Genomic DNA, 18,728 nt, shown 5'->3' on the forward strand with positions numbered 1-18,728 from the left:
GCGGCGCGTCACCGGTGACCTGATGCGATCTCCTCGTGTCCTTGGATATTAACGTCGTCGGCTGTCCGGTCGAAATATTCTCAAGATGGAAGTCGTCTACATAGGTGCGTGTATATGCGTGTATGTTTACATACGTATGTACGTAGGTATGACGTATGTGGGCGTGTGGGCACGTCGCGTAGCGAGATTCTTTCTCCGTTCAGCACGTAGCCGCTCTCGCGCGCTTGTCACTTTGCACCTGGCAAATGCAAGGCGCAAGGCCTCCTCTGCGGAATCTTTTCGGAGCACGGCCTTGATCTCGAACGATATTCTTCGCCGAAACCCGACGCGAAATCCTTCGACTTAATCGTTCGAGATAATTGTGCGCAGACAAGTATCGTTCTATTATTAAGAAAAGTGATAACTCAATTTGCTTTCTTTCTTTTAAGTAATGGTTATTTTTGGAAAGATTATTTTCTTGATGGTTAATAATTAAAAAATTTACTTATTATGTGTGTGTGTGTACTTGAAATACAAGAATTGATTTTTTTTAAATATAAAATAAAATCAATTGAAGAAGCGACTTTATATATAATAATATAAACAAATCGAATTTGTTTTAATTTAATATCTCGATTGAAGTATTATATGAATTTTTGAAATATCTAATTATTATTTGCGAGAATGTATTTTTCTGTGACAATGTTTTTTCACGTATGACTATAACAGATAGTTATTGTGCAATTTTTATCTAATGGAATATATTGTTTTTACGGCGAATTCTTAAGGCGATTGTCGAACTCGTCATCGAGAAATATTCCGGTATTTACCTGTCATAGTTATTCCTATTCATTAGCTGTGTGTTGTTGTTTCTAACATGTGTTTTCAGTTTTTATGTGCAGTGTTTACGACTCTTTTAATCAGTTCGGATTAGTTTGCTTCCATTTTGAAATGTGTCCGATTATGTTCTTCTTGCAACGTAAAAGCATAAATATTTAAAAAATTTAGAAAATCTAAGAGATAAGTCATATCACAATCTTATCTTTGAAGTCTTGTGGCTTTGTATCTTATATTCCGAGTACGCATTCGTACTTCTAATTCAGCATTAAATATTTCGGCCTGATTTTGATTTCTCCATCTCTTGCACGGAGATACGTTATCTGCAGCTGAGAGTTAAACGGTTATGTATTTTACGAAATACGCGCGGTGGACGGACTTATATCATTTATTTTTATCAAATTATTTTAAAAGATTTTTATTACGTAATAAACTCTACGTTTGTCTATTGTGTAAAACGTTTTATCGAAGAAACTATGCTCACTCGCTTAACTCACGTCGACATGCTTTTTCATAGCTATTCTGTGTAGTACATATATACAGTATATACTGGCTACTTGAATATACAGTTGCCGGGCCACATTTTTCGCGTTGTCACCCGCAGTAGGCAATAGAATTATCTATGCCCCGAGCATAACTTATCTTATCTTGAAATTATTTGCGTTCAGCGCGCGGGAACTCGGCGAAATGCATACATACGTCGAGAATTGAAGATCGGTACACGTGTATGTTAAGAAAGATAACGTGCTTAGTGCTGACACTTGATTTCAGTGCGTCGATACTTGATTTAACGTGCTGTACGTCCTATACTAGTATACAATAATAATAATAATAATAATAGCTTTATTAATGTGCATACAATTTACAAGAAAACCAAGAAAGAGAATATTATGGTAGCAAGCACAATCAAAAGATGAGGTATCAGCATAATGCTGCCTAGAAACTTAGACCTTAACATTTAGAAAATAGTAGATAAGCTACATAAAAGATACATATCAAACAAATTTCAAAATTACAATAAAATAAGAAAATTACGAGTATTTGTGTGACGTTTTAGTTACATTTGGAAATACAATAAATAAAGAGATTACAAGAGTAAATGTAACAGTGAAATAAAATAGACGTAATATTTTTATTTGAATAGTAAAAATATATGTAGTAAGACAATAAGTATAATATAAATGATATAGATCGAATTAGTGAAGTACGTAAATTTTGTGCTAAAAATGACAAAGAATAGAATTATGATTTAGGCAGAATGACACGCAGTGAAAGCAGTAAGCAATATAGTATATTACAAATTAAAGTTAGAAAATTAGTTAAAATTAATTAATCGCACGTGCTATGTGTCGAGTGACAGTATATGTACGAAAATTCAAAAAAATTGGCGATTGACAGCGACGAGAATAATTGTTTAACCGCAAATAAAATGCCAATATTAAATTCAACATTAAATTAATGTCATTGATTTACGCCAAATATATCAGAGCTTTTAAAAATCGTCGCGATGACATACGTGCGATATGTCACGTATATTTTACCTGATTGAATTCGTACACGCGCAATATTTAATCTTGGAGATTTGAGTTTCACACATAAAATCATTTTCCCTTAAAACGACGCGTATGCACACGCAAAAATGATCATGTTGTAATATATTAAATAATTTATATATTTGTCCTACAATCAACGCAAGTATATTGGCATGAATGATATTAATTCGAGATATTATAACGGTATCAATAGCGATTATTACACACATGAAACGATTTAATAAATTTTAAAATCCAAATTGAGTAATAAATGATAACCGGGGATAAATTGTGTGAATATTCAGTTGCCATATTAGTTCGTTTAATTTATTATGGAATATTTTTACAAATTACAAACAGATTCATTTAAAAAAAAATATAGTCAAGTATTGTTATTTATAGATTGGTAATATATAATGTAATTTGTTATTATTTGTTTATGTTAATAAACATTTGTTACTATTAATGATTTTTTCACGAAGAAGTTTCTGTTTTGCAGGTTTCTGTTAAGCTATTATAAAATTTAGAGATTGTAAAATTAAATAAAAAACACATAATTGCAAATATATATTCTGATTTACAAGGAGAATATATTACAAGGAGAATATATTACAAGGATAATATATTTCGAGGATAATCTCTTTAATAAATTAACAGCAAATTATTTTTTATAATCTAACTGCATAATGCAGTATAAAAGATTTAGCTGCATGGTGCATTATAAAAGATTGATGTTTATGTTGTGTAACTACATCATTTGCAAATTGTGGCATGAATCGTGCTATGAATTTACATATGTAATTGTAAATTAAAATGCTTTCCTACAAACCAGGCTAATTGGTCGTTAATTTAATTAGCGCATTAATACTTTCTATTCGATTAAATTTTCCTCGTTTAGATTGCACATTCTTGAACATTGCTGTATTCGTTGTCGCAGGCCAATGAACCATTACTTAAATATACGTGCGCGGTCGATATATCTCTATATGCATATATATTATTTAGAAAGTCGTTTTACATAGTTTGGTGGTATTTATTATTATATTTGTAGTAGTTATTTACAAAATATGAAAAAGCCACTCCTATCAGAATAAATTCACATAACATTTATGTAGGATTAATTTGTTAAGTTTCAGTAACGTAATTATTATAATATCCGAAGTCAATTTGATGTTATTAAATAAATAATATTATCATTTATATTATTATTTATCTCATTAATAAAAAATAAAAAAATTTATCTAATTAATAAAAAATAAAAATATGAATAAATCAGTATGAGTTTATAATTGAGTATTTACATATTTTTTTTACAATATGAATTTGATATGATATGACTTTCAGAATATATATAGCTATAAAAAAGCACGCAAATTTTTTTAATAATAAGTATATAAGTTGATTGAAGTATAATGAACAGACAACTGTGTCGATTAATCAACACTTTGCCACTCCCCTCATTTTTTGTTCAATTAAAAATGCATGTATTACATCACAATGTTAACGGTGTTGCTCCCACCCTGCATATCAATCTTATAATCAATTGCGTTATACTTACTAGCCATTCGATTATTCTTATTTAATTAAGATAATAACTTATTAAATTAAGATAATCGTATTGAAGAGAGAGATCCCATTTCAATGATCGATTTCTGTGAAGTTAATGAATTTTTAGAATTTTGATATAATTGATAAAATTCGGTTTCTTTTCTAAAATTTCGAAATGTTTGATACTCAAACAGAGAACAAAAAAATCACGATAACGTCAAAATAGCGGTGAATTGTAAATGATTAAAACGTGACTTTTAGTAATCAATTTTGGAATTATTTTGATGATTGTATTCTGCTTAGGATGTTGATGTAAAAAAAGTAAAAAGAATTCTGTGACAATCAAATATGAAAAATAAGGATCTATATGATCCATCTACAAGATAAATACGAAGTGCATACTTTGCATTATTATACAAAAATAGGTCGTAATATTTTTATATTAATCAGAATCGATGTTAGTATTTTTGATGAAGTTTTTGAAACAATATAAAAAATTTTCAATTGCTAGATTTTAGCAAAATTGCTAAAAAAAAAATTGTATAACATTTTTAACTTTCTGACAATATAGCTTTATATTATCACAAAATTTCAATCCGTGATATGACTAATTACATCGATACCTTTCAATTGGCGTTTGATAATAATCGTCATGTGGGAAATATGAAATGCGTATTCAGTATCCGGACTGTTCACGTTCTCATACGGACCCTTGATAATTTCGTTAGCTACCGAGCTCGTTGTCATAGTTGAACACTCTCATGAACGCACGCACTGGTATTATTCGGTCCCATCAGAACGCTTGACCCGCGAAACCTTTCATAGTGCGGTTAGGGCCAACGACATGCGTGCTCCAGGCACATTCACAGAGAAGAAGTGTGCTGCACTCGCATAGCCGGTAGTGGTCCGCATTGTCAGCTCGTTTAAACAATTGTTCGCTACGCGGTCCGCTTATTTGCATAGTATCCATGTACACTCCCAGCTTGGCGCCATCGAGCCCATGAGATTCAGCTGGTGACACATTTAGGTTTTGTTATCTAATTATTCTAATGTATACGATAGTCAAATATATGGGGATTCAGATATTATCATAATCTTGCAGAAAAAACGGAAATCTTCCTGATGAGTAATATTACTAGCTAGATGTTATAATCAAATATTAATTAACGTACAAAATCCACTCTTTAAATTTCTTGGAGTGAAATCTCACTCCAAAAAATTAAAAATATTTTATAATATTTGTACTCTTGTATTTAATAAGAATGGTAGATTTTCACTCTTTTTTTTTTGAGATGAGATTTTACTCCTTTGCAGTGGGATTCAGTTTAAAAAAGGAGTTAGATTTCTTTCCTTTGGAATGCATCTCACTCCAAAAAAAGAATGAAAATTTGCCATTCTTATTCAAGAATGCAAGTATTCTTACTCTTTTTCAATAATGGCAGTACTTTCATTTTTTTGGAGTAAAATTTCACTCCAAGAAATTTAGAGAGTATTAAAGAAATAATTTCTAATATATTACGTTTCATTAATTTCTTTATGCTTTACTCGTTATACTTTATAAAATTTTAATAATATTCGTGAAGTGATTTTTAGAATACGTTTGTTTCATAAAAAAACTATTTCTTTAACTTCAATAAACATTTCATCGAAAATTTGTTTATTGACTAATATGCTTTAAGTTTGTGTATTAAAATTTTTCAACAAGTTTATACTGCGGTTTTTCACATTTTTAATGCTAAACGTGATTTTATATCGCGTTTTTTTGAGTGTGAATCGTGTTCTGTATGATACAGATCGTCACTTTTAGCGATAATAATTATAAGTGCATGTAAGAATATTGTATGAAGATTCGTAATCTCTCTAGTAAGTTCATATGTATGCTTGCTAGATGCGACCATCTGATTCTGGATTTTATTCATCACATATGAAGACTACGTTCGTTGCCAGCATGGGGTGAGAAGAAGCCAGCTGCAGTTAAACGGGAATGCGGGCTGAATTAGCTATGGCATTAGCTGGCGATGGGCGAGTCGCGATGTCCGTTCGATTAGGTTGATTGGTTTTTCGCGTGTAAATTCGCACTTTTCGCAGCAACCGGTCACAAATTATCCCAACGAAAGCGATATAAAATGTCCAATCGGTTTTATCGCTGAATAAGCGATAAGCGCATGTCGAGTTCATTTTTCTATCGTTCCGCTCCCCCCCAAACCCCCCCCCCCCCCCCCACGCTTTCCACTTAACGAAGAGACGTGAAGAAGTGCTTTCGATAATCTCTTTTAAAGGCCCTTTTCCACAGAAAGACTCAAAAAATTAAACTGCTCGTGAATTGACACCTTCGTAATCTTCGTAAAAATTCTTATTTTTATTCACGTGAATTTCAGTGGCAAAACGTTCTGTTTGATTCGAAGGAAAAAAACTACGAGAAACGGTGAATTTAATCGGTTATAATATCATTTTTAGACCGTATATGTGAGAACACAATCGATAAACTAGAACCCTATATCGGTCGAAATAATAAATCTTAAAATGCTTAAATAATTCAATCTTGAATCACTAAATATGCACAAAAATTAATCAGCTAGTTAAGAATATTAACTTGCGCCAGAAGAGATATTATCTCGATCGATAGTATATTGTAACAAATGATATAACCTTGGACATTGATACTCGATCTTACTGCGACAGCGATACTGCAAAACAAACCCAGGACGCCGCGAATGGCGTAATTATCTCCTGCGTGAACATCATTAATAGTGCGAGACATGTAATTACCGCTCAATATCGTGGAATTTTTTTCAGAGTATCGCGAAATATCAAGTTTATTACCTGGTTTATAGTTTGCAAAAACGGTCGTTAATAGAATTTGATAATGAAATACTCAATGAATTATTGCTAAAAAATACTGCTATTGCTAAAACAATTGAATGAAGTTTAAAATCAAAGAATAACATGAATTAAAGGCCTAATGCCGGTCGAAGCTAGATCTTAATTGCTTTTTTAAATATAATTCAAATGTGAATTATATATATACTATATATGTACTTGCATATATACGTGGGTGGTTCAAGTCAAACCGGGACTTTTATTCTCATGAACATAAGAATAAAAAAGTCCCGGTTTGACTTGAACCATCCTCGTACCATATTTGTAGTCATATTCACTACGCGACGAAATTTTTCCGGACTTTACAAACGCAGCTAAAATTGAAATAATATTACAAATTAAATTTTGATGCTCAATAGACATCTATTGGAGAGATCTTAACCTAATGGAATCTGTAAATAAAAAAACAATTAAGATCTAGCTTCGACCGGCATTAGGCCTTTAATTCATATTATTAGTGAGTTCACGCGTCGGTCCTATGAGATTTAAATTTGTAAAATCAAAGATTTTGAACAATTTTGTTCATATATCAAGACAAAATAAAATTATATCTCATTTTGTATATTTTTTGTGAATAAATAAAATATTATTTAGCTTTTTCCAAGAATTTCGTTTTTTTTTTTACTATTTTGTTGAATTCTTTTTAATTGTGTTTGAAATAACGATAAAACTAGATTTTCTTTATAATTTTCCGCATAACTTACATTATACAGCATGTACTACTATTTCGTGCAAAATCAGAATCTTTATAATTGAATCTAAATTAGTATTTAAAATTAATTAAGTCTAAATTAAATATATATATTAAGCTTCTTAATAAATAATATAAAAATGCAAATTAGTAGATATATTTTATTAAATTTACAAACCTGAAAATAAATTTGTATTTTGCGAAATGCTGCTTATTATTGTATCATTATATTCTAATTATATTTTATGATAATTATACATATATAATTGTTATTATTTTAATAAAAAGAAAAATCATTCGCGTTAATAAAAAGATACTAAAAATATTGAAATGAGATATTGTATATCGTATATTTGTCAAATAAATATTATATCTTTTTTGCTATTGCAAGTTTAAAGCACGTCGGTCTCGAAGAGAAAAATATTATATTAATGCTATTTTAATTAAAAGATTATTAAAATAGCAGAATGTGAATCCCGTAGAAAATCGTTTATCCTGAAAAATTTCAATTTATCGATTATTGATGTGTTCGACTTTTCTATAGTTGGGAAGAGGAGAGAACGTGTCGATGGGTATCTAGCTAAGTTTAGCGATAGTTTCACGTGGCTGGTACTGTTTCCCCAATGAAGTGTTATCGATGTGTTAACTTGTGGTTCGTTCAACCCTCGCGATTGTTGATTATGCGAACGCAGCTTTCAGTCGATTAACGATTCGATACAACGAATGATTGTCGTCAAATTTTTAATACAGTTGTACTTATCCCGTATTTATATATTTTGATAACAGTTTTTGAAGATTTTACTTTTTGCTTTGTAAATTGGACAAGACAGTGTAATTTTTCGCACGAAAAAATAAATTCAAGATTCCATGATGTTTTCAAAATATCATAATTGTCTTAATTTAACTGCTTATATAAAATTTATATTATATAAATCGAGATATAAATTAAATATCATATTATAAAAATATAAAATATTGGATACACACATTTATTTTATCGAAAGAATTAAAAATGATAAATTATGAAAAAGTAGTAATAAAGTATATACTTTATGTATGTTTATTAAATAAATAATTTGAAGATTAAATGTTTAATCAATAGACTTTAGATATATTGACTTCTGGATCATGTATCGATGTTGATCAGCGTTACTAAACGTTTTTGAATATTGTAGTTTTTCATAGAAATCAGAAAGAGATAATAAATCATTAATTTAAATTAATCAAATTGTTAATTTAAATTTTCAAATAATAAGAAATCTCGAAAAGTCGCTAAATTTTTCAATATTAATTAATATTGACAGTATACAAAATAAAAGAAAATAATACAGAGACAAACATATTTCCGAAATTTGCTCTAGAAATTATTACAACATTAAAATGTAGAATTTAAAAAATATCGATGTAAAGTCGGAGTTGCGAAGCAAACTATAAACTATAGCATTGAAATATAATTTTCTAAGAATAGTGAAGACTAGCTGCATGTGCTAATTTATAGTAAGGCGAAGTATTTACAGACACACAAGTCCTCTGTTTGCTTAATGGCGGTATGTTACTGTTTATACTATGTGCTTTGAAAGAAAACGAACGGATGCGTATACCTAAACAGAATCGTTCTAGACCAAATCAGATTTTAATAAATAATTCCTTCTCTTCTCTCCTGACTAAAATATATTCCGTTATAAAATTATAATCACAATATACAATAGTTTGTATGTGTGCATTCTAAATGAAGAAAAATGCATATTTTAGTTTTAGATTTATGAATAAATAATTGGAGACATTTTTCTTTGATTATATTTAAGAGAAAAAGATCCTTAATTCTTGATGTTTGATATATATTTCAATTTTATATTATAAAAGATTAAAATTTTTAATGTTTGCATATTATATTATTTTAATTATACAGTAAAAAACATTGTATTTATGTTAGAAGCGGTCCACTCAAGTCCTTGTTAAAATTTTGTATTGAATTTTTAAAAAGATGAAATTGAGCTCTTGAGATAAAACAATAAGTAACATTTAAGTAAGGGGGATTGAGAAAAATAACACCGGTAATTCGTGCATTACATACAGTTTACAAATTGTATTTTAAAGTTCCTTACATTGCTCTTTACAAAAAAATCGGACGTTTCGACTCCATTCGAGCCATCATCAGCTATCTCCAAAAAGTAAATTCCATTAATTAGTACAGAGTAATACTCAGTCCAAGAATGCAGCAGAAAGAGTTATTCAATTACCACATTTGAAGAGTATAACTGTCAGTTTGCTGTTAAACTAAATTTTTAATACACCTGAATGTTAATTTACCATAATAAATATAATTATGTGATTTGAATATTTTGTGTTAAATTGACATTCAACATGTTTTAGTATTAAAACATAATTTATAAATAAATGAACAAATAACATAAAAATGTTTTTTTTTAATGTAAATTCTAAAATAAATAAAATTTGTTAATTTAACATTTTATAAAATGAAATATGATTGCTTACAAATTATGTCAGTGTTACATTTTTTATGTTATTCCTTTACATAATATTTATGTTGCTTTCTAAGATATTCATTTTATGTCAAAGTAACACAAAAATTTGAGTGGATCGTTTAGGACGTGTGAAATGTGTTAAATTTAACACAAATTTTCTAACTGTGTAATTATTAACTATATTCATCAGTTAATAATTAATCGAAACATGAAATGAAATCAATACATGTTGATAGTTTACTATAAAAATAGCATATGTTTTCTCAAAAATCAGTTACATCTCAATCTCTATTAATCATTTAAGATCCTTGTCGGGATAATTATCCGCATTAAATGTTGATACACGCGTCAGCACTGTTTTTTCGTATCCCTGATATAATGAGAAATCGTTATATGTGTACGATTCAGACCTCGATACGGTGCGATAAGATCCTTTGACAGAAGATGTACGGCGTTCGGAGAAAGAAATTGCTGGATCGTACACAAGAACTCGTTGCACCATATTCGGAAGCGCCGTATTTTTGCAGGACTGGACGAAGATATCTTACCGCCCCGAACAGGATCGTAAATTTTCGGCTTATTATATAATTGCAGTATACTTTTTAACGGAGTTTTTAATATTATTACTTAAGTTTTAAATAAATGATTGGTATTACACTTGTTTGCTATTAATTTCTACGCATTAATAATTTGTATAATATTCTATTCTAATTTATATATATAGAGCACTATATAAAAATTGTTACTATAATGTTTTGGAATTAATTATTATTATATAATTAATTACAACATTGACGAATAATCTGATTTTTTTGGTCTGAAACATTTATTTCTAAAATGAAAAAGTTATTTGGGGTGGGACATTAAAATGGGACACCCTGTATATGTGCTGTACATATAATGCAATGATAAATTATTGCATACATTATTTCTTTTCTGTCTTCTGGGAAATCGACAATCCCGTTAAACTTAATAGGATCTTTCCTTAATGTCTCTGAGCTTTCATGAGGTAAGCTCCAGGACGACCGACTTCTGCACGAGACAGACTGTCTTACGTGCGTTGATCTCACGGCTTACTTTACTTTAAGTACATGATCACCATTTGCGATTTCTTTCCGTCTGCATGTTACTCACGTAACCTGTGTTTCCTACAAGATAAGTACGTCCATTCATTCATTCATTCATCAGTAACGTCTATCGGTTAGTATGTTTTCCTTGAGGCTCGTTAAAGGCGCTATCGACTGTGGATGACTTTCAGATTCCAAGTGAGAAGTCGCTCTTCTGAACTGAAAAGCGTACTGAATGGTGCGTTGCATTTTTTGCGGAAAGAAAGTTGTTTCCGCGTTTGGGGATTGGCGTAAAATTTTCTTGTAAAAAATTTTTTTTCACACGACTGTATCTATCGATCAGAAAATACGACAGAATATATACATACCTTTTTTTAGAATACTCACGAAAAATTAATATTCTAAACGGACAAAGTTACAGTCAAAATTATGATTTGAAAATTATTGCTTACAAGTTCCTTTCTTGCGTTGCGAGACGGTACTTGCGAGTTCTTTTTGCGTGGCGCTAATTTAATATGCAGCGATGCAAATGCCGCGTGTCGCTCGTCTAAATATAATTCTCCAGACATATTAGAAATATACTGGAGGGATATACTTTCGCGAAACCTGCAGGAGTAAGGATTTTACATAAAACACAAAACGCTAAAATGCGCGAAAGCTGACATCATCTATCTGTCTATTTTTATCGGCATGCCGATGCTCGTAGCTTTCTTATAAGCCAGTTGCATCACGACGCATGAAATCAGCATGCGATCAATTCACTATCGTGCAGATGATGAGTTGGTCGACAGCATACCATCTCGTGTACTTAACAATCCGATAAAGTGTACTTATTTGTGAACAGGTACTTACTTATAGTATTCACGACTTGCTGTCAGTCGACCTAAATTTCGAGTTTACTGCTTCAGTCGCCGAGGTCAACTAGTGTCAATGCGGTAGATGATGATGAGCCGCCGTTGTTACGTCGACAATAATTTTACGAGCGATTAAAACTGTCAGTGGATCAATTGTTGCTCCACTTAATGTATTATAAATTGCGAAAGTATTCTAAGTATTCATAGACGCGTAACGAATAATTGAGGGTCTCCGAGACAAAGTGACATTCGCGCGAAGTCTTTCCTTTATCGCGATAAATTTTGCCCGGAATACATAAATCACATCATAGAATAAATATATTTATTTCAGTTATCAAAAAATATCTTAGTTTGCTTTTGAATTATTATTATCGATTATTTCTTGTGTTTTTTCTAACAATAAAGATTAACTTAATCTCGATTTAACTCACTTTTTATCTTCTAGTTCTAAAAATTAGAAAAAGGTAAAGAGTAAATTAAACCAGATTAAAGTTAATCTATCATTAATAGAAATGGATTTTATGCTTGTTTCTACTAATGTATACTTAATAATTCAATTTTAACCAACTTTTCATCTTTTTTTAGTTCTAAGAATTAAAAAAAATAAAGAGTAAGTTCACGAGATTAAAATTAATTTAAGCTGTTTTAGAAACAATATTTACAACATTATTAGAATAAGAAATATTTCGCAAGTATAGCCAGAAATTTGAGTAATTTTCGATAATTCTAATGTAAATCTATAATAATTAAATGATAAACAAAGAAAAATATAAATTATATTTATACGTTGTTATGCGATGCATTTCTTACATTTTAAGATACATTCATTACATATGTATATATATATATATATATACATGCATATATAATAATAGATTGTAAATATAATAGGAGAGAATGGTCTAAATCGGACCGTGTTCCAAATAGGACCTTTTTAATTTAAATGAATACGATTAAGCAGATTTGCGTACTATTTATAATGTAAAGTCCTTATAAGACACCGAATATGTGATAGCAGTTTGACAGTTCTCTGTCATAACATTCATATAGAATTAAAAAATATCAAGTATTTTGTGATCATTTTTGCGGTTTATTGTAAAATTTGTTCCAAAGTTCGAAAGGACCCAAAATAGTACAGTGAATAACTTATATAGACCTGGTTGTAGTACTATAGTGATCGGCTGACTAGATCTGGTTCAACCAATTAAATCAGTAAAATATCATGAGTCATCAGACTCAGATTAGTTGAGTTTTATTGATTTCAATTCTAATAATATAAACAGTCAGTAATTTCTTTTCCCGAAAAAATTTTTATCTTTGACTGTCAAATTGCTCGTTTTTACTGAATACTAAGAAAAATACATTAAAATATTTTAAAATTCTATCTAAAAATCCATAAAAATAGGAGTTTTCGATCTGAACTAGAGGATGGTCCGATTTGGAACCATCGGACCGGAAAAAGCGTTTTTACATTTTCCATTATAGTTTAATACAGGTGAGAGATACGTTAAAATGGTCTCAAGCAAAAATGAAGGGAATTAAATGATCTTTCCAATGGTACTTTACGATCGGACTTTATTTACGCCTTATAGAGAGCAAAAACTGCAAATAAGTCCGATTTAGATCACTCTCCCCTACATATATGTTAATATAGAACATGCACGTTATTCGTATAATTTTTCGTTAATTTAACTCAATTATCACGGATTGCCTGAACATATTAAATTCATATTTGCATATAAAACGAGGAAATCTGAGAAGTGTGGAATTCTTCGATTTCCATCGATTATGACATGTTAAATAATTATGGGTTTATTGAAAGACGAATTAATTTCCGGAGAATTTTAATTAAATACGATAATTGATAATGTATTTGAATACTTGTATGTCAGTTTATCGGATTGCAATATTATGTTAGTTAATTATCATGAAATACATTTGACTTCTATAATTTTATATAAATAATGAATTACGCAATGAAGTATATTTCCTCTTAGAATATTTTAAGAATTTGCTAACTTTTCTCCGAAAATTTCAATAATTAATAATTAATAATAATGTTACAGATGAGCGAGAAGACGTGCAGAAGAAGACGTTCGCCAAATGGATAAATTCGCAGCTTCTCAAGGTAAAGGATCTTATTCAGTCCAATTATCATTCGCCTGTTATTATTATACACACTCCATTTATTCGCGGAACTGTACTTCATGCATGGTATGCAAGGAGTTTCGCTCTTAAATCTCTTCATGCGTGGAATGTAATAAGTATCTACTTGTTACACACGTGTTCGTACTTGTGCGTTATCTCCTAACGCGATATAATAGCACGTTGAGGGATGCTTCCAGCGAGGAAAAAGCACAAGACGGATGTTTAATCTATCATACTTTCCGTAGAATCATCACGAGCCGATCAGTGATCTGTTCATCGATTTACGAGATGGAAATCGCTTGCTGTCACTTCTGGAAGTGCTCACTTCCAAGACTTATGTAAGTATGCCGCGTGCCTATCTGCACACCGCGATAATCGCTTAGCGTGGCTTAGCGCTGATCCGTAATTTTGCGCAAGTTTTTCCGCGTCGACGATGGACTGTCGAAAGCGCTGTTAGATCGCAAAGGTGATCGTTAGAGCATCTCTTGGCCGACGGCGCTTCCTAATAAAATTATTCCTTATGCATTCCGCGTCAGCACAGCTCGCCTTCGCCGTAGCGAATTGCGAGCAGGTGCGCATGCATCGGGGTATATTTGCATAAGAGTGCATGATTACGAATGCGCGGTAGGCGTAAGAATGTTCTATTCCCGAGATATAATACCGCGTCGCGGCATTTGCATTGCCCCACGCAAGTGTTCGCTTTCATCGTTGAAATTTATTTTGCACAATGGCCCACATAGAATTAGGACGCTTTATGTTAAAATAAGACGCGCGAGCTCCAGTAATTGTATGTTCCTTTAAAAAGCGAGATAATATAGTAGCGAGGATATTTATTTTACAGAAAAGAGAACGCGGCCGGATGCGAGTGCATCATCTCAATAATGTTAATAAAGCATTACAAATTCTTGAACAGAATAACGTAAGTATATAACTGCAGCATTTATATTGTGTTATATTCTAGGAATATTTGCTAAGCGGAATTACTTAACAGAATTATGAAACAGAAACAGATCGCTACAAATCTTGTTTATTTTATGTTAATTATAAGATATTGTTTATAGAAGTAAATTAGTAGATTTTTAATTTAAATAAAAGTATAAATGTAATTATATAAATTTCTACCAGAGCTCTGTATATAATATATAATATTTCAGGTAAAACTTGTTAATATTAGTAGTAATGATATTGTTGATGGTAATCCTAAATTGACACTTGGTTTGGTATGGAGTATTATTCTTCATTGGCAAGTAAGTTTTCGATGACATTTTTCATATAAATATTATACAAATTACGACAGTTCTTTTTTATTTCAATTTGTAATAATTTAATTCAAGTCATTTATAATTTTGAAGATAATATCTTCCTAATTTTGTGCTGCAGGCCGTTATCAGCAAGAAAACCTCTCATGTAAATTAAAATCTAATTGCGACGTGTCTTTGACGTATTAAGTAATTAATCATTTATGCCACAAAGTTTTAATTTATTATATGGAACGGAACCTAGTTTATGCGAGATTATTTTCTATTTTTTTTTCAAATTTGAAAAAGATATTGAAAACTTTTTGAACGAAATGAATTTAAGTCGCATTAGCGTTGCAAAAATAATTTTAACCTTAATCTTTTAATTTTAATCTTTTTAATAAAGTATTTACTTTTAGCGAGAATTAAACTCCTTAATTTAGATTGGTCGTACTTGTTGTAATCGAGAGAATGAGGTCGGCAATATTCGTGTATAAAATATTTTCTTTTTATTTTATAAATGATACAAGCAGAAAATATCTCTAAAACGAAATATTTTAGCTAAAATTATGTTTTATTGGTTTTATTTTCTGATTTTTATGTCGATTATTTGTATTTATCATTTAATTATTTCAATCTATCTCATCTATTTTCTATTAATCAACTTTTCTATGTTACATATAAACAGGTACATTATCACTTGAAAGATCTAATGACAGAATTACAACAGACCAATTTAGAAAAGACACTTCTTGCTTGGTGTCGTCAAAACTCACAGGTAATATGTAAAATTTTACAGATATGTACCGAATATCACGTTAAAATGAAGTAATATTAATTTATCGTCTTTTTTGTAGAATTATCCTGGTGTTGATATTAAAAATTTTACAACATCTTGGTCGGACGGCTTAGCATTTAACGCAATTTTACATAAATGGAAATCTCATTTGTTTGACTTTAATAATATCGCGCGTAAACATCCAAATGCTAGATTGGATCATGCTTTTCGGCTCGCACAAGAACATCTTAGCATCGAACGTCTTTTGGATCCCGAAGGTAATTTATATAAAGTTTGAAATATCTATATATTATCTTATATAATAATATTAATTTTTTTCTTCGTGTTTTATATATTTAATATGAAAATTTATGAAATTTATCACAGTTCAGTTTCTAAAAATATATAAACATTTAAAGCTACATAAAAAATTGCAAAATCTATTGGATTATAGAACAATGACATGTAAAAATGTAACGTCGACTCTTACTGTTATATTTTATTTCAGATGTCAATACTTCAGTACCGGATAAAAAATCCATAATGATGTACGTTATGTGTCTCTTTCAATCGTTGCCACATTCCGGAGACGACATAGGTGAGCTAGATCTTTCAATCGCAAGTGACAGTACACCAGTTAGTCCCGTTACAACACCAGGAACAGAAGTATGTGAATCGTGATTTAGCAAATGGACGAGAGAATTATATCATATTAACGTATGATATATATAAAAAATTAATTTACAGAGTACTTTAACGTTCGGAAATTTTGGAATGCCAACATCTCGCCCGATGAGTTTAGCTACAAATGTTTCTGTCGAGCTTGGCGGTTATCAGGTTGCACTTGAGGATGTTTTAACGTGGCTTTTGGAAGCAGAGGATAAACTGAATCATGCCCCCGAGCCGGGCTCAACTCTAGACGTATTGAAACAACAATTCCACGAGCATGAAACCTTCTTGATGGAATTATCCGGTCATCAAGATGGAGTAGGAACTGTTCTAGAGGAAGGTGCAAGATTGTTAGCTGAAGGTGGATTGCATAAAGATGAAGAACACGAGGTTCGTGTGCAGATGTCTTTACTTAATTCTCGTTGGGAAGATCTTCGAATGCGCGCCATGGAAAGGCAAACAAGAATTCACGAAGTATGTATCTATTTTGTTGATGAAAATAATATAATGCAGAGATATTTTTAATACATTGAGTTATTTTATCTACAAATAAAATCTATGACTATTTCTAGGTCCTGATGCAAATGCAACAGGCTCAGCTAGATGCGTTACGACAATGGCTGACAAAAACGGAAGATCGAATTTCGTTGATGGCAGCAACCGAATTAAATCCATCGACTTTCGAGGAACAATTGAAACATCTCAACGAACTAGAACAAGATATTCATGCGCAACAAGATGTAGTCGACGGTATGAGAAATATGGTAGTAGTCGTAGATGAAGAAAATTCCGAAGCGGTTTATGCACAAATGGAAGATCAGTTGTCTGCTCTTGGTGAACGTTGGAGTCATATCGGCCAGTGGAAAGAGGAACGACGTCAACGATTGGAATCTTTATCTGCGCTTTGGCAAAGCATTACTGATGATTATAAAAGACTAGTAGCATGGTTGAACGAAACGGAAATTACATTAAAGCAAATGGAAGCCAACCCGGCATCCGAATTTGGCGAAGTATTAGATAGAATAAAGAAATTGCAAATCCTTAAAGCAGAAATGGATACAAATCAGAAAAAATTAACTTCTCTACAAGAATCAATTCAGGATTTAGATGGCAACAGTTCGTCTTCAGAATACGCGAGTATTCTGGAAAAGATCGAAAACCTGCAGGATCGATGGGAAGCTGTTGGACAAATCATGGAAGTTCAATCCCAAAGGGTAATTCAAGATCTTAGAATATTACATTTTAAAAAAGATTATATTTTGTTTCTTAATTCTAATCTTTATTATATTGCATATTAGATAACAAATTCTGGATTTGAATTTGACTTAACATCTGAAGAGAATGTAACAACTATTAAAGGAAACGAATGGATGTCCGAAACGGTAACGAGTATAGCATATAAAGAAGAAATTACTGCAACAGTATGTTCACTTTTTCTTATTTCTCTCAATATTTTTCAGTATTTGGCTTTTGTGACTTGTGTAATACTTTTCTTTTCAGTCAACGCCATATAGTGATTCAAAGAAACGGCGTGTTGATAATACTACTAAACATGAATTTGAATCGGCTTTACTTCATCTATATAAATGGCTAGATTATGTTGACTTAGAAATTGGTCGATCAGAAGGAGTATTTGATGAATTAAGCGTGGAAGAGAAGAAAGTTGTTTATGAAGATACTCTAACAGACATGGATTCGCATAAAAATGAATATGATAAAGTTCTTGAAATTGGTAAACAGCTAATTCATGAATTAAGAAATGCAAACGAATCCACCGAGGAAGAGGAATCCAAGATTAAGAACATACAAAATTGTTGGGTAGCGACAAATAATCGTCTTCAAGAGATAAAGAGACGTATAGATTATCTGGAGGAAGTAAAGAAATTCCGGACTGAATTAGCCAGTCTAAATTTGATGTTAGAAAGTTACACCAAGTGGTTCGAGATAAATAAAGAAAATAATCAGATAGAACCATTTAGGGTAAACTAAAATGCCTTTTAATGTGATTTAATTTGTAATAT

General features: G+C 30.9%; 1 protein-coding gene across 9 annotated transcripts in view; it reads left to right on the top strand.

Moving 5' to 3' along the window:
• Positions 1-18,728, top strand: part of LOC108722985 (dystrophin, isoforms A/C/F/G/H) — a 477,563-nt gene that overhangs the window by 11,393 nt on the left and 447,442 nt on the right. For 8 of the 9 annotated variants that reach the window (XM_018448392.1, XM_018448399.1, XM_018448394.1 and 5 more), the window contains exons 3-13: positions 13,941-14,002; positions 14,268-14,360; positions 14,864-14,941; positions 15,177-15,269; positions 15,949-16,038; positions 16,118-16,316; positions 16,547-16,704; positions 16,786-17,181; positions 17,280-17,921; positions 18,006-18,128; positions 18,208-18,687. In XM_018448392.1, the coding sequence (XP_018303894.1) occupies positions 13,941-14,002; positions 14,268-14,360; positions 14,864-14,941; positions 15,177-15,269; positions 15,949-16,038; positions 16,118-16,316; positions 16,547-16,704; positions 16,786-17,181; positions 17,280-17,921; positions 18,006-18,128; positions 18,208-18,687 (2,414 nt within the window). Of the gene's footprint in view, positions 1-43; positions 105-13,940; positions 14,003-14,267; positions 14,361-14,863; positions 14,942-15,176; positions 15,270-15,948; positions 16,039-16,117; positions 16,317-16,546; positions 16,705-16,785; positions 17,182-17,279; positions 17,922-18,005; positions 18,129-18,207; positions 18,688-18,728 lie in introns of those variants that run through there. The other variant, XM_018448397.1, reaches the window with a different exon arrangement.

The sequence above is a fragment of the Mycetomoellerius zeteki genome, unplaced genomic scaffold (assembly GCF_001594055.1).
Source record: "Mycetomoellerius zeteki isolate Tzet28-1 unplaced genomic scaffold, Tzet1.0 scaffold221, whole genome shotgun sequence".
In the NCBI taxonomy this organism is placed as follows: Eukaryota; Metazoa; Arthropoda; class Insecta; order Hymenoptera; family Formicidae; genus Mycetomoellerius; species Mycetomoellerius zeteki.